Consider the following 18,877-nt stretch of genomic DNA (forward strand, 5'->3'; position numbering starts at 1 on the left):
CTATGCAGCTCTGGCTGACCTTGAGCTCACTTTGTAGCCCATGCTGGTCTCAAACTCTCAATGATCCTCCTGCCTCAGCCTCCTGAGTGCTGGGATCTCAGGCATGTGTCACCATGCCCAGCCTTTCACTAAATCTTTTATATTTATGTTATATAGTTATTTCACTGTATTTAAGGCATTTCTGTATCTTCCTTCACTCAAAAAAAAAAAAAAAGTATACTTAAAATATACATAAAAATTGGGCCAGGGAGATGGCTCAGTGGAATAACCACTTCCATGGCAAGCGCAAGGTCCTGAGTTCAATCCCCAGTTCTGCCAAAAAAAAAAATTAGCTAGGTAGGGCCAGGGATTTAGCTCAGTAACACAAGCCTGACAAGCACAAAGTCTTGACCCTGAATCCTGGTACCAAAAAAAAAAAAAAAGAATTTTTAGCTAAATAGTGAGAAAATACATCTAGAAGCTGGAATTGAGTGGAATTATGCTGATAAATTGTAGAGTAAGTGAATCAAATTGGAAATAATATGACCTTGAAATGATTTATATTGTACAGTGTATAGAAAGCAAATTATTCAGTGATTTTGAAGTATCCTAGACAGTGTTTAGATGACAGAAGAAGCTACTAGATAAAAGATGAATAGAGGTTGAAAGATAAAATGAGAGGCTATCAAATGAAAAATTAGAACATTCTTGAATTACCGAATTCTGTCTGCTGAAACTCAGCTTTCACATTCATTCACCATCCAAATCTATTCTAAATCTCTACAAAACAGGTAAACAGAAGACTTTTACAGTACATTAGATTTTATTTCCTATTCAGTGATCATCGTATATTTGCTTTAGTGGACAATAAGGCTTGTGACAGGAACTAAATGACATAGTAATTGAGCCAATGGAAAAATACATGAAGATTCTAATTTTAATTCACTGTAGTTCAGTTGAAGTTGCTACCAACTGCTTATCACTACATTTGATGCTATAAAAAAAAATCTATTGTACAAAGTGAAAGCGTATAAGTCATGCTATTGATTCAGTGTATTTTAAAATTAAGACCAGGATCTGGGGAGATAGCTCAGTGGCCTAAGTGCCTGCCTAGCAAGCACAAGGTCCTGAATTCAATCCCTGGATCCAGAAAAAAATAAATAAATAAAATGAAGACCAAAGATGATTTTTCTCTTTTACTTTCTTCAGAAGTACTATGGGCGTAAATCCCCAATTGGAAGAGGTGTTTGCCGCCTACGAAAGGCCTATTACAATGCCCGGCATGAGGCATCAGCCCAAATTGACGAGATTGTGGGAGAAACAGCAAGTGAGGCGGACAGCAGTGAAACCTCGGTCTCTGAGAAAGAAAATGGGCATGAGAAGGATGATGACATTATCCGCTGTATCTGTGGCCTCTACAAGGATGAAGGCCTCATGATCCAGTGTGACAAGTGCATGGTGAGGCCCAGGAGATGAAATGAAGGCCTGGTCCTGTTGAGTTTGGTGACTTTATTCACAGAAGTAGCCATCCCTATCTTAGTTTAGCAGGGTTTTAAGAACTGAAACTTAGCTTTGGTGTCTGTTCTCTTCATTGTTGAACATACTGTCTTTCCCTTCTTTTAAATCTTTTTTTTTTTTAAAGTTTTATATTTTATTAAGATAATTTCATGTGTTTTCCCCATTTAGGCTTTTTTTTTTAATTTTATTCATTTCTGTGTGTGTATGTGACCGGCTCAGCCCACCAGGGGGCGGGGCTGGCTGGCATGTGGTGCTGGGGATTGAACCGTGGTCCTTGTGCTTTAGCTGAGCTTGTTCTAAGTAGGTGCTTTAGACCACTGAGCCATCTCACCAGCCCTCCCTTCTTTTAAATCTTATTACTCTTTCCCTTTTTCTACCTCCCATTCTTTTTATAAGTATTAGCACATATTAAATATACAAAATAAGTTTTCCTGTGAAATTTGCATATGTATCATACTTTACTCACATCCACCTCTCTGTTTCCTCTCTTGTTGTCCCAGCCCCACCTTGATCCCCTTGATCGTTTTCCCCTTCCGCAATAGTTTCTCTTCCAAAGGGCTGGGGAGATAGCTCTGTGGAATAAGCGCTTCCCTGGCAAGTGTAAGGGCCAGAGTTCAATTCCCAGTTCCACAAAAAAAAAAGTAATTTCTCTTCCAGTTCTGGCCAGATAGCTCAGCAGACTAAAGCACCTGCTTCAGCAGAGCCAGAGCGCAGCAGCCAGGGTTCAATCCCTGGCGTGCAGATCTGCCCTGTCCCTGGAACGCTCTGAGACTGATATTGAGACTGGGCGTGGTGGCTCACGTCTATAATCCCAGAGCTTGGCAGGCTGAAAACAGGAATATCACTATGAGTTTGATCTACATAGTGAGACCCTGTAGACCATGCCCTAAATTCTTATTTATTTTTTTTTTGTTTTTCCTGCCCTAAATTCATTTAAAAAATTTAAATTTAAAAAATGAAAAAAAAAATTTTTCCACATTTTTGTATCTTTTTTTCCTTTTTTTTTTGAGATAAGGTCTTACCATATAGTTCAAACTGCCTTGAACTCATGTAGCCCTCATTGTCCTGAAACTTGCATCTATGCTATGGCCTCAGCCACAAATGCTGGGATTATAAACGTACCCTACCATCCCTAGCTTTTTTTTTTTTTGTAGTGCATAATGATTACATGCAATGTGGGGAATTATTACATGTATCTAACATACCTCAATTCTTATTTTTCCACTTCTTCTTCACCCCCTACTTCTAGTTTTATATCCTTTTCTCCATAGACACCACATATGAGGAAATCTACCTCCTCCTATTCTTTCTGCCACTTTTCACTGTGCTTATCTCTCATAGTCCAGATCAAGGAAGATAGTATTTAAGATAGTGCTTTTCGGGGCTGGTGAGATGGCTCAGTGGTCTAAAGCACCTACTTAGAACAAGCTTTAGCAAAGCACCTGGTTCAATCCCCCAGCACCACATGCCAGCTAGCCCCGCCCCCTGGTGGGCTGAGCTGGCCACACACACACACACACACACACACACACAAATAAATAAAATTTAAGATAGTGCTTTTCCTTGAAAAGCATTAGAAATAATAAAATTCTATAGCATGGACACAGATAAACTGTCAGACATAAATGCATGTAAGACTGCTAATGGAGGAATTAAGGCCTGGATTTGAGCCCTATTCTTTTCATCACCAGGGCTGGGGAGATGGCTCAGTAGAATAAGCACTTGCTTGTCAAGCTCAAGGGCCTGAATTCAATCCCTGGTTCTGCCCCCCCCCCCCAAAAAAAAAGACTTGCAACTGTGCATCACCATCCCTAAAATGTTTTGTTTTTCAACATAGGGTCTCACTATGTAGTTTAGGCTACACTGTGTGTGTGTGTGTGTGTGTGTGTGTGTGTGTGTGTGTGTGTGTTTCTGTCTTTTTTTTTTTTTGGTTGGTACCAGGGATCGAACTCATGTGAAGCTGTTACATTTTGTGTGAAGTGGGGCTATGAATAACACATAGGGTGTTAAAGGATAGTTAAATAAGAGTAAGTGAAAAAAAAAATTATGACTGTAAAGACTCATAGTGGCTACATCATAAATATGTGTTTTATTAATAATTTTCTAGTGTACTCATTTGTTTTTATTCTTCGCTCCCTCGTTTTACTTGCCTAGATCTCTATATTATGAATCAATCTCTGTATTTTTTATTCAGACACATTCTTTTTTCTTCATTATCTTACCATTACCTGTCACCTACTTAATCCTTAATTCCTTTCTTGTTTAATTTTGGGAATTTTTGTTTGCTTTTAGCCAAATCTCACTGTGTAGTCCCCACTAGCCTTGAACTCAGTGGTTATCATTGTGCTGCCTCAGCGTCCCAAGTTCTAGAATTGCAGGGGCTGGGGAGATGGCTCAGTAGAATAAGCACTTGCCTGGCAAGCTCATGGGGCCTGAGTTCAATCTCTGGTTCTCCCCACCGCCCCTCCCCCCCCCCAAAAAAAAAGACTTGCAACTGTGCATGACCATCCCTAACATGTTTTGTTTTTCAATATAGGGTCTCATTATGTAGTTTAGGCTAGACTCTGTGTGTGTGTGTGTGTGTGTGTGTGTGTGTGTGTGTGTGTGTTTTCTTTTTTTGGTGGTACAAGGACCACCAAAAAAAATCAAACTCAGGACCTTACACTTGCCAGGCAAGTGTGTGTCTTTTGAGAAAGTCTCACTATGTAGTTCAGGCTGGCCTTGAACTAAGTTTATAGCCCAAGCTGGCCTCAAACTCGCAAGGATCCTCCTGTCCAGCCTCCCAGTGCTGGGATTACAGTTGTGAGCCACCACACTCAGCTAGGCTAGACTTTAGTTCTCTGTCAATCTGCCTCAACCTCCTGATAGCAGGAATTCCTGTTTTACTTTACCCTGTCTTACTACCTTTTTTATTTTTAACTCTTAAGACTATTTTGTTTTTGTTTTGTTGTATGACAGGTCTTGTTATGTAGTTCAGGCAGTCTCAAACTCATGCAACCCTCTTACCTCAGCTTCCTGAGTGCTGAGATTATAGACGTATGCCACCATCCCTGGCTAGCCCCTTGTGAGTAAGTCTTAAGTTCCCCTGTCATCTCCTCAACTATGCCTTTTCTGTAGGTGTGGCAGCACTGTGATTGTATGGGTGTGAACTCAGATGTGGAACACTACCTTTGTGAGCAGTGTGACCCCAGGCCTGTGGACAGGGTAAGTTATCCTCTGAGAAAACTCTGGTCAGTAAGTAAAAGATGTAGCACATCAGGTCTTCTACCCTACTTGTACTATACAGAATTTCCTTTAAGTTGCTCAGCTTCTGTGGGCCTCAGTTTCTTAAACTTTGCATTAAGGGTAATAACACTGTCCTTCCTTCTCTCAGGAGTATGATCAAAGGAAAATAAATCCTTAGAAATCAATGAAAGAATTGGTACTATTTAAAAAGTAATGTTTAAGGGCTGACAAGATAGCTCAGCGGACTAAGTACCTGCTTAGGCAAGTGCAGAGACTGGGGTTCAATCCCCAGTACCCAGTACTGCATGCCACACCAGCCAGCCCCACCCTTGGGTGCACTGAGCAAGCAACAGAGTCCGGGCATGGTGGCACATGCCTATAATCCCAGCACAGGGGAAGCTGAAAACAGGATCAGTATGAGTCCAAGCTGCATAGTGAAACCCCGTACCAAATACATAAAAAATAAAAATAAGACAAAAAAAACCCTAAAGTTTTTTAGCTGGGTGTGATAGCACATGACTGTAATCCAAGCACTTGGAAAACTGAGGCAGGAAGATCAGCACAATTTTGAGGTCAGCCTGGGTGACATAGCTAGACCCTGTCTCAAAAAAAGTTTATATAAATAGTTTTATAGGGGCCAGCGAGATGGCTCAGCAGTCTAAAGCACCTGCTTAGGCAACCTTAGGCAAGTGTGCAAGGACCGTGGTTCAATCCCCAGTACCACATGCAGTGCCAGCCCCACCCCCAGGGTGGGCTGAGCAGGCAAAAAAAGAAGAAGAATAGTTTTATGAGTACTTTTATAAATAGTTGTCCAGGGCTGGGAAGATGGCTCAGTGGAATAAGCGCTTCCCTGGCAAGTGCAAGGGCCTGAGTTCAATCCCCAATTCTACCAAAAATAAATAAATAAATAAATAAATAAATAAATAAATAGTTGTCCATATGAGGAATAGCTTATAAAATGCAGAGGTTGGTACTATAAAGCTCAGTTTATAGCTTGGTTTTTGTTTTTGTCTTTTAGCGGAACCAGTGATTGAACTCAGACCCTTGCACTTGCCAGACAAGTGCTTATTCTACTGAGCCATCTCCTGGCACTTTTTTAGTTGTTTTTGTTTGTTTTATTAACACTTGTATTAGGCAGTATTAAGAGAAAAAATTACGGCCCGGGGAGATGGCTCAGTGGAATAAGCGTTTCCCTGGCAAGCACAAGGGCCTGAGTTCAATCACCGGTTCTGCCAAAAAAAAAAAGAGAAAAAATTACTGGACTCAGAATCAGCAAAGGTTCATTTGTGGCCCACTCTACACATAAGGTCTCATAACCTGCCCAAGTTAAGTGGGTTGTTCTCTTGGTGCTGCCATATTTATATGTGGGGTGGGATCTTAGCAAGTTTCCTCTATAAAAGATTTGTGCAGCTTTTATGCAGGGCAAATGGGCTGGGGATTGAACCCAGGACTTGAACATGCAAGGCAAGCACTCTAGCACTAAGGTAAAAGGTCTCAGTCCAGACTTTTTTTTTAATGTTTTTAGTACAGGGGCTATAGGGTCTCACTACACAGATCGGACTCACAGTGATTCTCCTGTTTTCAGCCTCCAAGTCCTGGGATTCCAGGCTCGCGCCACCATACCCAGTCTCAATCACCTTCTCAGTGCACCCCAGGGGTAGGGGCCAACAGGCTGGGGATAAAACTAAGCAGGTGCTTTAATCCACTGAGCTATCTGGCCTGCCCTAGCCCAGTGTTTTGTTTCTGTTTTTGTTTTTTCCTTTTTCCTTGAATCTCTAAACCGCCAAGCACATCCTCTCGACTACACGGATATTCTAGTCCACTGTTCGTTGTTGTTGTTGGGTTTGTTTGTTTTTTTAATGAGCAGAATATATTTATTGAGAGAAAGAAAGCTCCTGTCCTGAGAGAGGATGGGAGGGAGATAGTTGCCCCTGGGAAGTTGGCTCTTACAGGGACTTTTAAGAGGAAAAACATGTGGTGAGGTGGGTCTAAGGTGGAGAAGACATGGGAACTTGCTTAGTTGAAGCCCACTGTTTTTTTTGTTTTGTTTTGGGTTTTTTTTTTTTTTTTAGCCCACTGTTTTTTAACTGTACCACTGTTATCATTTTTATGGGCAGCTCCTGTTGTAAGGGGTGCTCCCTAGAATACTGATTGAGATACTCGGCTTGCTAACTTTGTCTTCTAAATCCACTTTTCAAAGAATAAAGTATTTTTTTTTAATTCTACTTTCCCAAGTTCAATAACTCTAATTGCTTTTGTCTTTCATTTTTTATCTGTAGTGTATTGAAATGACTTAATAGTAAGCCTTGGGATTTAGGGTTTAGTTCTTCTCTTTCCTTGACTAGAAATCAGTAGGCTTGGGCTATTGATTCCAGTCCTTATCCATGGATTTCTGCTCCTGTCAGGAGGTACCCATGATTCCGAGGCCCCACTATACCCAGCCTGGCTGTGTCTACTTCATCTGCTTGCTTCGAGATGACCTGCTGCTTCGTCAAGGTGTGTACACAGATTCTAATCAACCCATCTGTCAGAACTGACCTTTGTTGGCCACTGTGTCACATGCCAGTAATCTCTGTACTTAGGAAGTTGAGGCAAGAAGATTGTAAGTTGGAAGCCAGCATAGGCTACATAGTCAGCTCAAGTCTGGCCTATACATGATAGCAAGACCTTGTCTCTAAAAAGGTGATAATAATAATAATCTAACCTTTATGTTTTTTTTATTTTTAATTTTTATTTCTTTTCTTTTTTTTTTTTTTTGGCGGAACCGGGGATTGAACTCAGGCCCTTGCGCTTGTCAGGGAAACACTTATTCCACTGAGCCATCTCCCCGGCCCCAGTCTAACCTTTATGAATGGGAGTAAGTGTGTCTGCTGTTGGTATAAAAGTTACTGTCCCATGTGACCTTTAATAGGAATACAATGTAGGTTCTTATATTTTATGCTTACATAACAACATTTCCACTATATAATACTAATTTGTAAAGAGAGGGGTTAAAAAAATAAAAATAAAAATAAAATAACGAGAGGGGTTTATAAAGCTATCTTTAGGCTCAGTGTTGTGGCACAGGTCTGTAGTCCCAGCATTTAAGAGGCTGAGGAAGGAGTATTATTGTGAGTTCATGACCAGCCTGGACTACAAAGTCAGATCCTATCTCCAGAAAAGTAAAAGCTAACTTTCAAACTAAGACATTTAGGACATTTAGGAAGATGAGAAGGGAAGTTGATTCCAAAGATGGCAGACTTCTCTCAAGTCTTGTTTTGGTACCAGGAATTGAACTCAGGACTTTTTTTTTTTTTTCCTTTAGGTAAGATCTCGCTGTATAGTGTTCAGGCTGGCCTAGACTCACTATGTGACCCAGGCTGCCCTCAAACTCAAGGTGATCCTCCTGCCTCAGCCTCTCAAATCATTTTTACAGTTTAAAATTGATTATCATCACTGTGGCACTGGCATTTTAGCTCTCCATCTGTGTATTGTTTTAGATAATGAGACTCTAGATTAGATAAATAGAATTTTTTTGTTTTATTTTATTGTGTTTTGTGAGATAGCATCTTATTGTGTTTTGTGAGATAGTTCAAGCTGGTCTTGAGCTCACTGTGTAGCCCAGGCTGGCCTTAAACTCACAGTGACCTTCCTGCTTCTGCCTCCCAAGAGCTATGACTACAAGCCTATACCACCATGACCAACACTGAAATTATTTTAATTTTTTAATTTATTTATTTTAATCTTCTTTGCTCTTTGCCTTTATAGGTGATTGTGTGTATCTGATGAGGGACAGTCGGCGCACCCCTGATGGCCACCCCGTCCGTCAGTCCTATCGACTTTTATCTCACATTAACCGAGATAAACTTGACATATTCCGCATCGAGAAGCTTTGGAAGAATGAAAAGTATGTGCTGTGTTCCTTTCACTCGTACCTTACCAGCAGGGCTGAATATTCACTAGATCCTAGTAATCAACTAAACTATCCCTTCTCATTTTTCCTTTTATTTAGAGAAGAAAGGTTTGCCTTTGGGCACCATTATTTCCGTCCCCATGAAACCCACCACTCTCCATCCCGTCGGTTCTATCACAATGAGCTATTTCGGGTGCCACTGTATGAGATCATTCCCTTGGAGGCTGTAGTGGGGACCTGCTGTGTGCTCGACCTTTATACATATTGTAAAGGTAAATCATTTGGGCTAGTTAATCAATTGCATAGCCCCCATTTGTTATTTTATAGTTGCTCACCTCATTACCTGTTGCCTCTGTCTAATGAAAGATTATGTAGTGCTAGCTGTAAAATTTCAGACAAAAACACTACATTTTGTCTTTGTTTTACCTAGTGCTTAATACTCCAGTATTTATTCCTACTATTTTTCTAATTTACTTAAAATTTTAAAATACTGTTACTGATTGTAAACTCCTGCTTGAACACATCTTACCTGTGTGCCCTTTCTTAAACTAAATGGGTTTTTGGTTTTGGGGGTGTTTTGTGCTTTTTTGTTTGTTTTGTTTTGAGACAGGATTTCATTATGTAGTTCAGGCTGGGCCTGAACTCACTAGGTGACCCAGGCTAGCCTCAAACTCTCGATGATCTTCCTGCCTAAGCCTCCTGAGTGCTAGAATAACAGGCATCTAAGTATTTTTTTTACAGAAGATAGTATTTATTTTGAAGTGTACGCCTATAATCCCAGCATTCTGTGGGGCTGAGGCAGGAGGATTGCAAATTCATTCCCAGCCTGTGAAGTTTAGCAACTTAGTAAGAGTGTATCTGAGAAAATACAAAAGGGAGTTGGGGAGATAGCTCAGTGACATAAGCACCTGCCTGGCAAACGCACAGTCCTGAGTTCAATCCCTGGTACCGCAAAAAAAAAAAAAAAAAAAAAAATGGAGATGTTGCTTCCTATAAAGGTCCTGGGTTCAATCACCAGTACAAGAAAGTGAGGTATGGTAAAGATTACATAACCTACAAAAGTAGGAGTTTGATTATTGATTATCATTATTAGCAGAGTTCAGTTAATAAAGCAAGGTAGTGCACATATTCTGCTCCAAAACTGACAAGCTGCTTGCAGTTCTGTGACATCGTTTCCCATTTAAAAGTGTTAATGGCTAAATGTCGTGGCACATGCCTGTAGTTCCAGCACTTGGGAGGATGAGTTAGGAACGCTGACACAAGTTTGAGGCCAGCCTACCTAATGAGTCCAAGACCAGCCTAAACTATATAGGAGGGCCAGGGATATAGCTCAGCAGCCCAAGTCCCTACCTGGCAAGCTCAAGGTCCTATGCTTGATTCTTGGTACCAAAAAAAAAAAAAAAAAGTTTATGTCCAAGATAAGCATGGTGGACACATGCAATCCCGGAACTTGGAAGCTGAGGCAGGAAGATTTCAAGTTCATGACCAGCCTCGCCTATATTATGAGACCCTGTCTCAAAAAAAGGTGGTAAAGAAGTGTTGCCTTCCAAATGTGCTTCCTTCATATTTATATCTCTTCTCTTTTTTCGTGACTCCACCTAAAATCTGTTTTCCTCTCAAAATACTTAGTTAAGAATCTGCAATACTCCCATCTGCATTTCTTATTTCTTTCTATCCTGTTATTCCATTTCGCACATTTTCCTGTATCTTTTTTGGACATTGTTGTCTTGGAAATTATCCTTTCTTCTCCAACTACTAAATACTTAGCTGTACAGCCATTCCAATTAGCAATAGTATTTACCTCTTATGGATCTAGCTGCTCTCCCACAGGTCTGTGCTGGCCTCTGGGCAGCTAAGGGAAATCAAAGGGGAAGTCGGATTCTTTAACAGTGTTTGGACTCACAGGGAGACCCAAAGGAGTAAAGGAACAAGATGTGTACATCTGTGATTATCGGCTTGACAAGTCAGCACACCTGTTTTACAAGATCCATCGGAACCGCTATCCTGTCTGCACCAAACCCTATGCCTTTGAGCACTTCCCTAAGAAGCTCACCCCCAAGAGAGATTTCTCAGTAAGTCACCTTCCCAACTAATGAGTCAGGACAGTCTAGTTCAGGATCTTCAAGGGGCTCTCTGCTTCATTTGTTTCCTTCTCAGACTAGAAATCTCCACCTATCGTTAGGATAATTGAATAGCATAAATCCATTTCCTTAGGAAATATGTCCTAACATATATCTCCAAAAATTGCTGATTAGTATTACTCTTTGGTTCAGCCTCTTTTCTATATATATACTTTCTTTCAAGTTTTTGAAAATAGGGCTGGGAATGTAGCTCAGCATCATAGCACCTGTCTGGAAAGCACAAGGTTGTGAATTTGATTCCCAGTACCAAAAAGAAATTGTTCAAAATATATGCTAATAATTTTCATTTTTCGGGGCTGGAGAGATGGCTCAGTGGTCTAAAGCACCTACTTCAAACAAGCTTAGCAAAGCATCAGGGACCGCGGTTTGATCCCCCAGCACCACATGCCAGCCAGCCCCGCCCCCTGGTGGGCTGAGCTGGCCACACACACACACACACACACACACACACTAAATAAATGTAATAAATAAAAATAAATATTTAAAAAATAAATAAATAATTTTCATTTTTCATCACATAAATATTTTAGTCATTCATCTATTTATTGTAATGAAGCCACACTTGACAAGATCCTCAGTTTTTATATAATCAGCTTAAAGGAAAAAAGAGTGATTTTGCCTCAGAGGTGTCACTGCATGGTCTCTTTGTTCCCATTCTTTTGGACTGTGGTAGTCAAATACTTCATGGCTGGGAGCACTTGGGAGAGGAGACTGCTCATTGTAGTGAGGAAGCAAAAGAAAGAGATGCTATCCTGCTATCCCTTTCATGCTAGGTGTGGTGATGAACACCTAAAATCCCAGCACTCTGGATGCTGAGGCAGGAGAATCACCTGTATTTGAGGCCAGTCTGAACCTCATGTGAAGACCTTGTCTCAAAAAAGAAAAATTTCTCTTTTTAAGGGAACTCCCTGGTGATATAAGTCTTTCCATTGGGCCCCACCTCCTACACACTGGGGACCACCCCTTAAACACATAGGCCTTTGGGGACATTTCTAAATTATAGCAGTAAGTCTATCAAAATTCATAGCTGTCGGGGCTGGGGAGATAGCTCAGTAGAATAAGTGCTTGCCTGGCAAGCGCAAAGGCCTGAGTTCAATCCCCAGTTCCGGGGGGGGAAAAAAAATTCATAGCTATCATCCTGGAATGCTTAGGACTAGCCTAAAAAGCAAACTTGTATGTCCTTGCTCTTTTGTTTTTAGAGACAGGGTCCCACCTTGTATTCCAGTCTGGGCTTGAAATCACAGCAATCCATCTGCCTCAGTTTCCTCTAAGTGTTAGTATTAACAGGTGTATGCCACCATGCCCAGCAACACAATGCTATTCTTCTTTAATTTTTTTTTTCTTCTCTCTGCCTACCATTCTTTGGTGGTGTTTGCTCAATCAGTAGCTTTCAAATCCTAATCTTAATTATTTCAAAAAGTGGACTAGGCCAGGCATGTTGGTACACACCTGTAGTCCCAATGCATAGGAAGCTGAGGCACAAGACCTTCTCAAAAAAAAAAAAAAAAAAAATCAAAAGTAGGCTGCAGCAGAGAAAATTATGAACTTGTCTCTTTTATTATCATTCTGGAATTACAAAGTTGCTAAAAATTGTTATGAATTACAGATTACTAGAAGTCTTAAAACCTTACCTTGAAACACAGTAACCCAGCCAAGCAGTGGTCCACACCTGTAATCCTAGCATCTTGGGACTCTGAGGCAAGAAGTCTGCAAGTTTAAGCTCATCCTGAGCAACTTAGCACCTTGGTAAAAGTCTTTCAAAAAATAAAAAAAGGATTGGGGATGTAGCACAGTTCAGAGACCCTGGGTTCCTTCCTTAATGACACTAAAGCCAAAATACTCAGCCTTACCCGTGGCTCCAAACCAGATCTAGCTTTGACAGCCTCCTCAGTGCACTTATCATCTCCCTTTTCTTCCTTGCAGCCTCACTATGTTCCAGACAACTACAAGAGGAACGGAGGGAGGTGAGTCACAGGGGGGATGAAGGACCCTAAGAGCCTGGCCAGGAGTGCAGATGGAGCACAAAAACAAAACACTACCCACTCAGCTCCACAGCCAGCACCAGGTTCTCTGCCTAGTATAGTGACAGCACCAGCATGCTCTGACTTTAGTAAATGTAGTCCCATTATGCAGCCTTAGTTGGGCAGAGCAATTTGTGGGAAGCATAGAAAAAGATTTGGAACAGTATTCCAGAGAGACCCAGAAAAGTCTCTTTAGATGTCTACAAGCTTTCCCCACTAATGTCAAGGTGTATAAACTTTGTGTTTTTGTCTTTTTGAGACAGGATACTGCTATGTGGTTCAGGCTGGCCTTGAACTCAGAGTTATCCTCCTGTCTGAGGTTCCCGAGTGCTGGAATTACAAACATGTGCCACCATGCTGGGCTAAGGTGTATCGACTCTTGATGCCTCTGTGAAGGTTGAGATACAGTCAGAAGTGCACAGTGTGGGTTCATAATTTCTGGTGTTGTTCTTGTACTAGTGAAAAGTTATGGTCTGAAATCTCAACACTCCGGAGGCTGAGGCAGGAGGATTGATGTGAGTTTCAGGCCACCCTCGGCTAGTGAGTTCAGGCCAGCTTGAACTGTATAGCAAGATCCTAACTCAAGAAAGAGAACTGAACCCAGAGGCACTATACTACTGAATCCTTTTTTAGCCTCGGATTACAGGCATGCACCACTATGCCTGGCCGTATAGATTTTACTTTTCCTTGTCTCCACCCAATTATGTAGCTCTTGTTTTTACATGAGAGGGGTGTTCCTGGTGAAATTGCACAGAACCGTCTTTTATATCCTTAGCCTTTTGAGTGGTCATAAGAACTGCTTTCCTAAAAAAAAATAAAAGCAAAAAAAAAAGTGAAGAAACCAGAAAAAAAAGAACTGCTTTCCTCATGATAGTTCCCATCAGGGAGAAAAAAAATAGGTAATAGATGTGAAAGGGGTTCACAAAACCAAAACTATGTAAAGGTCAGGTGTGTACCGATTATGGTGGCCAACAGCTATAGTCCAAGCACTGGGGAGGCAGAAGCAGGAGAACCTCAAATGCAAGCCCAGGCAGGGCAACTTAGAAATACTCTTGTTCAAGTTAAAGAGCTGGGGAGATAGCTCAATGGAATAGGCACCTGCCTGACAAGCAGTCCTGAGTTAAATCCCCAGTACCAAAAAAAATAAAGAAAAAGAAAAAGAAAATCCCTGCTTCAAATTAAAGAAAATTTAATACAAGTTTTTAAAAATAGAGGAAGGGGCCTGCCAGTTAGCACAGTTGTTTAAGCACCTGTTTATGCAAGTGCAGATAGGCACAGGATACAATACCGTGATTCGATCCCCAGCTCCACATGCCTTACCAGACCCAACCTTAAGGCAGACTGAACCAGAAAAAAAAAAAAAAAAAAAATCAAAAAATGGAGTTAGGAATGTAGCTCAATGGTAGAAGACCCCTGGATTTCCTCTCCAGGAACACACACATAGCGGAATATGGGGGCACACCCTGTAATCCCAGCACACTGGAGACTGATGAAGGAGATCTGCCTCACATTCAAGGCCAGCCTCTGCTACATAGTGAGTTTAAGGTCAACCTGATCAACATAGTGAGACTGTCTCAAAAAACCAATGGACAAAAAAAAGGAAAAGCTGGGCATGGTAGCACATGCCTGTAATCTCAGAATTCAGGAGGCTGGGGCAGAAAGATCACCACAAGTTCATGGCTAGCCTGTGCTTCATAGTGAGTTCAGGACCAGCCTGAACCACATAGTTAGTACATCCCTGTCTCAAAAAAAACCCAAAAATACCAAAGGGGTGGGGGGAGGGGTCATGGCAGTCATGGTGATACACTCAGAAGGGTGAAGCAGGAAGCTCATGAGTTCAGAGCTACCCTGGCATATATATAGCAACACTTTGTCTCAAACAACAACTTCCATTAATTACTTATTGCTGTAGGTAGCCCCTGTTATCACCATGTGGTCCCACAGGTCTCTCTATTCATGGAGCAATCAGAGCCAGCTAAACAATATTATTAGCCCTGCTGTATTTTATGGGTTTCTATCTCACTTTTGCTTCAAATCTGTGAGGGAAAAAAACAAAAACAAGATTTTACATTACAAATAGAAATAAAATTTTAGAGAAAGGTAGTGATTTGTTCAAATAATAATAAAGTAAAAAACTTAAGTTTCTTACATGAGAGGCTCTAGCAGAATGTAAGGTATCTTGTACTTCTACTCTTCATTCTCCTTTCCTCCTCAAATATCTTGTTCAGTCTTATATTTAATTCATATAACCTTTTGGCAGATCATCTTGGAAGTCTGAGCGCTCAAAGCCACCCCTGAAAGATCTGGGCCAGGAGGATGATGCTCTGCCCCTGATTGAAGAGGTGCTAGCCAGCCAAGAGCAAGCAGCCAATGAGATACCCAGCCTGGAAGACCCCGAACGGGAGAGTCCCCCTGCCGAAGTCAGTGAGAGTGAAAAAAAACTAGAGGAAAGTAGTCAAGAAGTCCAGGCAGCCTGTACCCCTGAGGAACGACGGCACAGCCAGCGTGAACGACTCAATCAGATCTTACTCAATCTCCTTGAAAAAATCCCTGGAAAAAATGGTAAGAAGAATCAGGCGCTCCTATCTAAGGTTGAAGATAAGCAAGGAGTAAGTTGAGAGGTAATGAAAGAGATTTGTGGCAATCAAGTGCAGACCTTCACACAAGCTAGGCAAGCACCCTATCACTCAGACCCCAGGCTTTTTTTCCCCAGAACTTTTAATTACTGGTCTGGCATGGAAAATGTTGTAAGGAAATGGAATAGTTCTTTTATAGACCTGCCATTATAGTTCTATCTTCTGAGCAAAACTGGGAGGTGAGGTGGTCTCCTTCCCCACAGAAACACCCCTTTCGTCCAGGGCGGGGGCAGAGCCTGAATTGTTTCTTGGTCAGAAAAGAACTCACTGAATTCTTGTGTTCTTAAAGCTCAGTCTGGAGTAAGGAGTGACAGAGTGGTACCTGATGAAACTTCTTGGTTCTGTTTTCAGCCATTGATGTTACTTATTTGCTGGAAGAAGGGTCGGGCAGGAAACTGCGAAGGCGTACTTTGTTTATCCCAGAAAGCAGCTTTCGGAAGTGACCCTCAAAGAATAAGAAATTCGAGCATGTGGAATCCAGGGAAGCTAATCAGTCCTGCCTCCTGTTCGCTGGATATACATGGGGCGAGAAGGTCCATCCAGGCAAGGGAAATGGGGCCATGTTGTTAATATTAGGTACTCGATGAATCTGAGCTCATGGAGAGGCAAAGGAAGATCCTTTGATCTGAGACAGCTCAAGTATAATTAATGTCCTGTCCATTGCTTCACCCTAAGACATAATGTAGAGAAGAGGAAGGACCACACTGGGGATGACCGGAACCTATTGGTACTTTACAGGACTTGCCTTTTCCCACAGGTTGGGTTTTTTCTGGGTCATCCTCTGATCCCACAGGCACCGCTAAGATGCTGCTTCCTATACCTAGGTATAACTCAGAATCCAAAGGGAAAGGGCCACAGTCCTTAGCCCTACCCCATCTGTTCTCTATTGGCTCTAAGAGCTACCCCAGAGACCTAAAACAAATAATAGCTAAAGCCTCTTCCTAGTTCCTCAACTAGGAAAGTTTCTCCTTTCTCGCCCAACCAGGTCCAAGTAAAACATGAGTTGGTGACTCAAAGCACTTGTAACTGCTGCCCCCTCCCTACCTCTACTCCCCAAAATGGAATCATGGGATAGGGAAGGCCCCTGTGGGGTGAGGAGGGCAGTGTTTGTAATTATTTTTGTTGTACCCTTCATAACCTGCAGAACATTTTTTTTTTTCTAAGAAAGCCAGGTCCCCGCCAGCACACACACAGTTTTTGATGCACTATGGTTCTTGTGTGTCTGCTGTGCTGTGCAGATAGATTCATTTCAGTATATGTGCTACCGAAGTGAGCACAAGTAGATTCATTTCAAAATAAAATCATTTTTAAAACTACATTTAAAAAAACTCTAAGCTCCTTCCCCAACAGTCACTACATAAACTGTTCAGTATTCACCTATCAGAGTATTTGTTGTAAGTGTAGATTATCAATTGAAAACACTACACTGTTTTCTTAATTGTATAGTTTTTGATGTCCATCTCTTCAAGAGACGGTGTGTTCTTTTTCACCCTAGTCCCATCTTCCCTCCATCCTCCTGAATGACTTCATCATCAGGAGGTATATCCAGGGTGTCTCCTTCCTTCCCATTCTCTTGATCAGAAGTTACTAGGCTATACTGTCTCTTTAAAAATAAAATTTAAAAAGCTTTGCTTTGTTGTCTTCTCAGACATACATATGCATATACGTTTTAAATGTTCTTAAAAGAGAGATCGTTTTTAAATGTGCCAAGTTTTGTGTGTGTATATGTGTGTGATATACATATATCTATAGATGACATAGATATATAGATATATACACACACATGCTGTGTGATTGGTAAGCAATACAATAGTAAACATGTTCCCATTACTTTTTTCTAATACTGGACCAATGCTGTCCTAATTGTACATTTCCCCTTATGATGATGCTCTGACTCGTTTAGGTAGAAACATTGACCATCTTCCATTCCATTGACTTTTTTTCTTTTTCTCCTTTCTGTGTCATTCTTGAGGAAAAAAACAAGAGACAGGGGATGCCATAGATTCCCCTTGAGCAGAGAAAAAGCAAAATAAATATTTTATTAAAGAAAAAAGAGAATTAAGAAAATAGTTTGGAGTATTTTCTTACTGTAGAGAAGCACTGTACATTATTAAGAGACCTGGGTATAAGATACTCACGTGTGGAGCTGGAAAAATCGCATGTCCAAGCCCGTTTGAGTGGTTTCCTTTGTTTTACATTGCAGGGAGTGGGTGGGAGGGAGGTGGGACTAGGGGCACTTTGGGGGGGTCTCCTTTTAGTCAAAAGCAAGAAAATGACAAGAAAGAGATTAAAACCCAATGTTTCTTTTAATAGTGTTAAACACTAAAATTTTAAAAAAAGAAAAAAAGAAAAAAAAATTTGTAAAATGGGAGAACAGAAGCAAAAGACACTACGCTCTGTCATTTTATCTTTCTTTTGTTGAAAGACTAAAAACTGAAATGTTTTTTAGACAATCAAATGTTAGGTAAGTGCAAAAACTTGTTTTTTCTTACTGGTGTAGAAATTAATGCCTTTTTTATTTTTCAGTTATTTTATAATAACAAATTTAAAAAAAACCCATCTGCCAGGCGGGTTTTGGTGTTTGAAATTCGGGGCAAAGCACTACATCACTGCAAATAGATACAGAGTAGTCTGCATGTCTGTAGGCTGTGTGATTGCGGAAAATATAAATGCTGCTAATATATTTCCTTTTTACAAAAGCATATCTAAATAGATGATTGTTTTGACGTTAATCTTTGTAAATTATGTATTACCAATTTTAACATTGGATGTAATTGCATAAAAAGCTTGCATCTCAATCCTTGAAAGTCTAGTATTAAATGGAAAAAAACTTTTCCTAACTGCGGAGTGGTGAGCTTGCAATTTTTTTTCTCTTTCCTACCTTTGATTTCTCTTCCAGTCTGTTAACCTTTTCCAAGGAAGTCTAAGACCACATCATCAGTATGCTAGGCCACACATGAGCATCCTCAACGGCTGACTCTTGGATACAACCACTTCCTCAGTTCTAGGATCTTTTTAGTTGGATCCAGCCTAGCCCAGGCAGCCCAGTCACAGCATGCCTTGATACTCTGTACATCCATCTCTTTGCACATACATGCACTATCTTATATAATGCTCACAAAGAGCCACTGATGCTGGCAATAACTTGAGGCCACATTTTTAGGCAACTATGTATTGGCACATTTCTGTCAAAAGATATATATAGATACAGATTTTTTTTTTTTTTTAATGTATTTAGTACAAGGTCTGCAGGGCATCACCACACAGATTGTACTCATAGTGATCCTCCTGTTTCTCAACCTCCCAAGCTCTGGGATTACAGGCATGCACCATACCTAGTCTAGTTTCTTTTATTTATTAGTCATCATGATCAATAGCCCTTTTCCAACAGGTATCAAAACCCAATTTTAAGTTTCCTTTTTTTTTTTTTTTTTTTTTTGGCGGAACCAGGGATTGAACTCAGGT

At 40.9% G+C, this 18,877-nt stretch overlaps 1 protein-coding gene across 4 annotated transcripts in view; it reads left to right on the forward strand.

Moving 5' to 3' along the window:
* Positions 1 to 17,613, forward strand: part of Ash1l (ASH1 like histone lysine methyltransferase) — a 227,482-nt gene extending 209,869 nt beyond the window's left edge. For all 4 annotated transcript variants that reach the window (XM_023713581.1, XM_023713580.1, XM_004629756.2 and 1 more), the window contains 9 exons: positions 1,189 to 1,437; positions 4,615 to 4,701; positions 7,128 to 7,218; positions 8,470 to 8,608; positions 8,714 to 8,886; positions 10,520 to 10,686; positions 12,679 to 12,719; positions 15,037 to 15,338; positions 15,764 to 17,613. In XM_023713581.1, the coding sequence (XP_023569349.1) occupies positions 1,189 to 1,437; positions 4,615 to 4,701; positions 7,128 to 7,218; positions 8,470 to 8,608; positions 8,714 to 8,886; positions 10,520 to 10,686; positions 12,679 to 12,719; positions 15,037 to 15,338; positions 15,764 to 15,855 (1,341 nt within the window). In that variant the 3' untranslated portion in view covers positions 15,856 to 17,613. The remainder of the gene's footprint in view (positions 1 to 1,188; positions 1,438 to 4,614; positions 4,702 to 7,127; positions 7,219 to 8,469; positions 8,609 to 8,713; positions 8,887 to 10,519; positions 10,687 to 12,678; positions 12,720 to 15,036; positions 15,339 to 15,763) is intronic.
* The last annotated feature ends 1,264 nt before the right edge of the window (positions 17,614 to 18,877 follow it).

Source organism: Octodon degus, unplaced genomic scaffold (genome assembly GCF_000260255.1).
Source record: "Octodon degus isolate 3935 unplaced genomic scaffold, OctDeg1.0 scaffold00032, whole genome shotgun sequence".
NCBI classification, from domain to species: Eukaryota; Metazoa; Chordata; class Mammalia; order Rodentia; family Octodontidae; genus Octodon; species Octodon degus.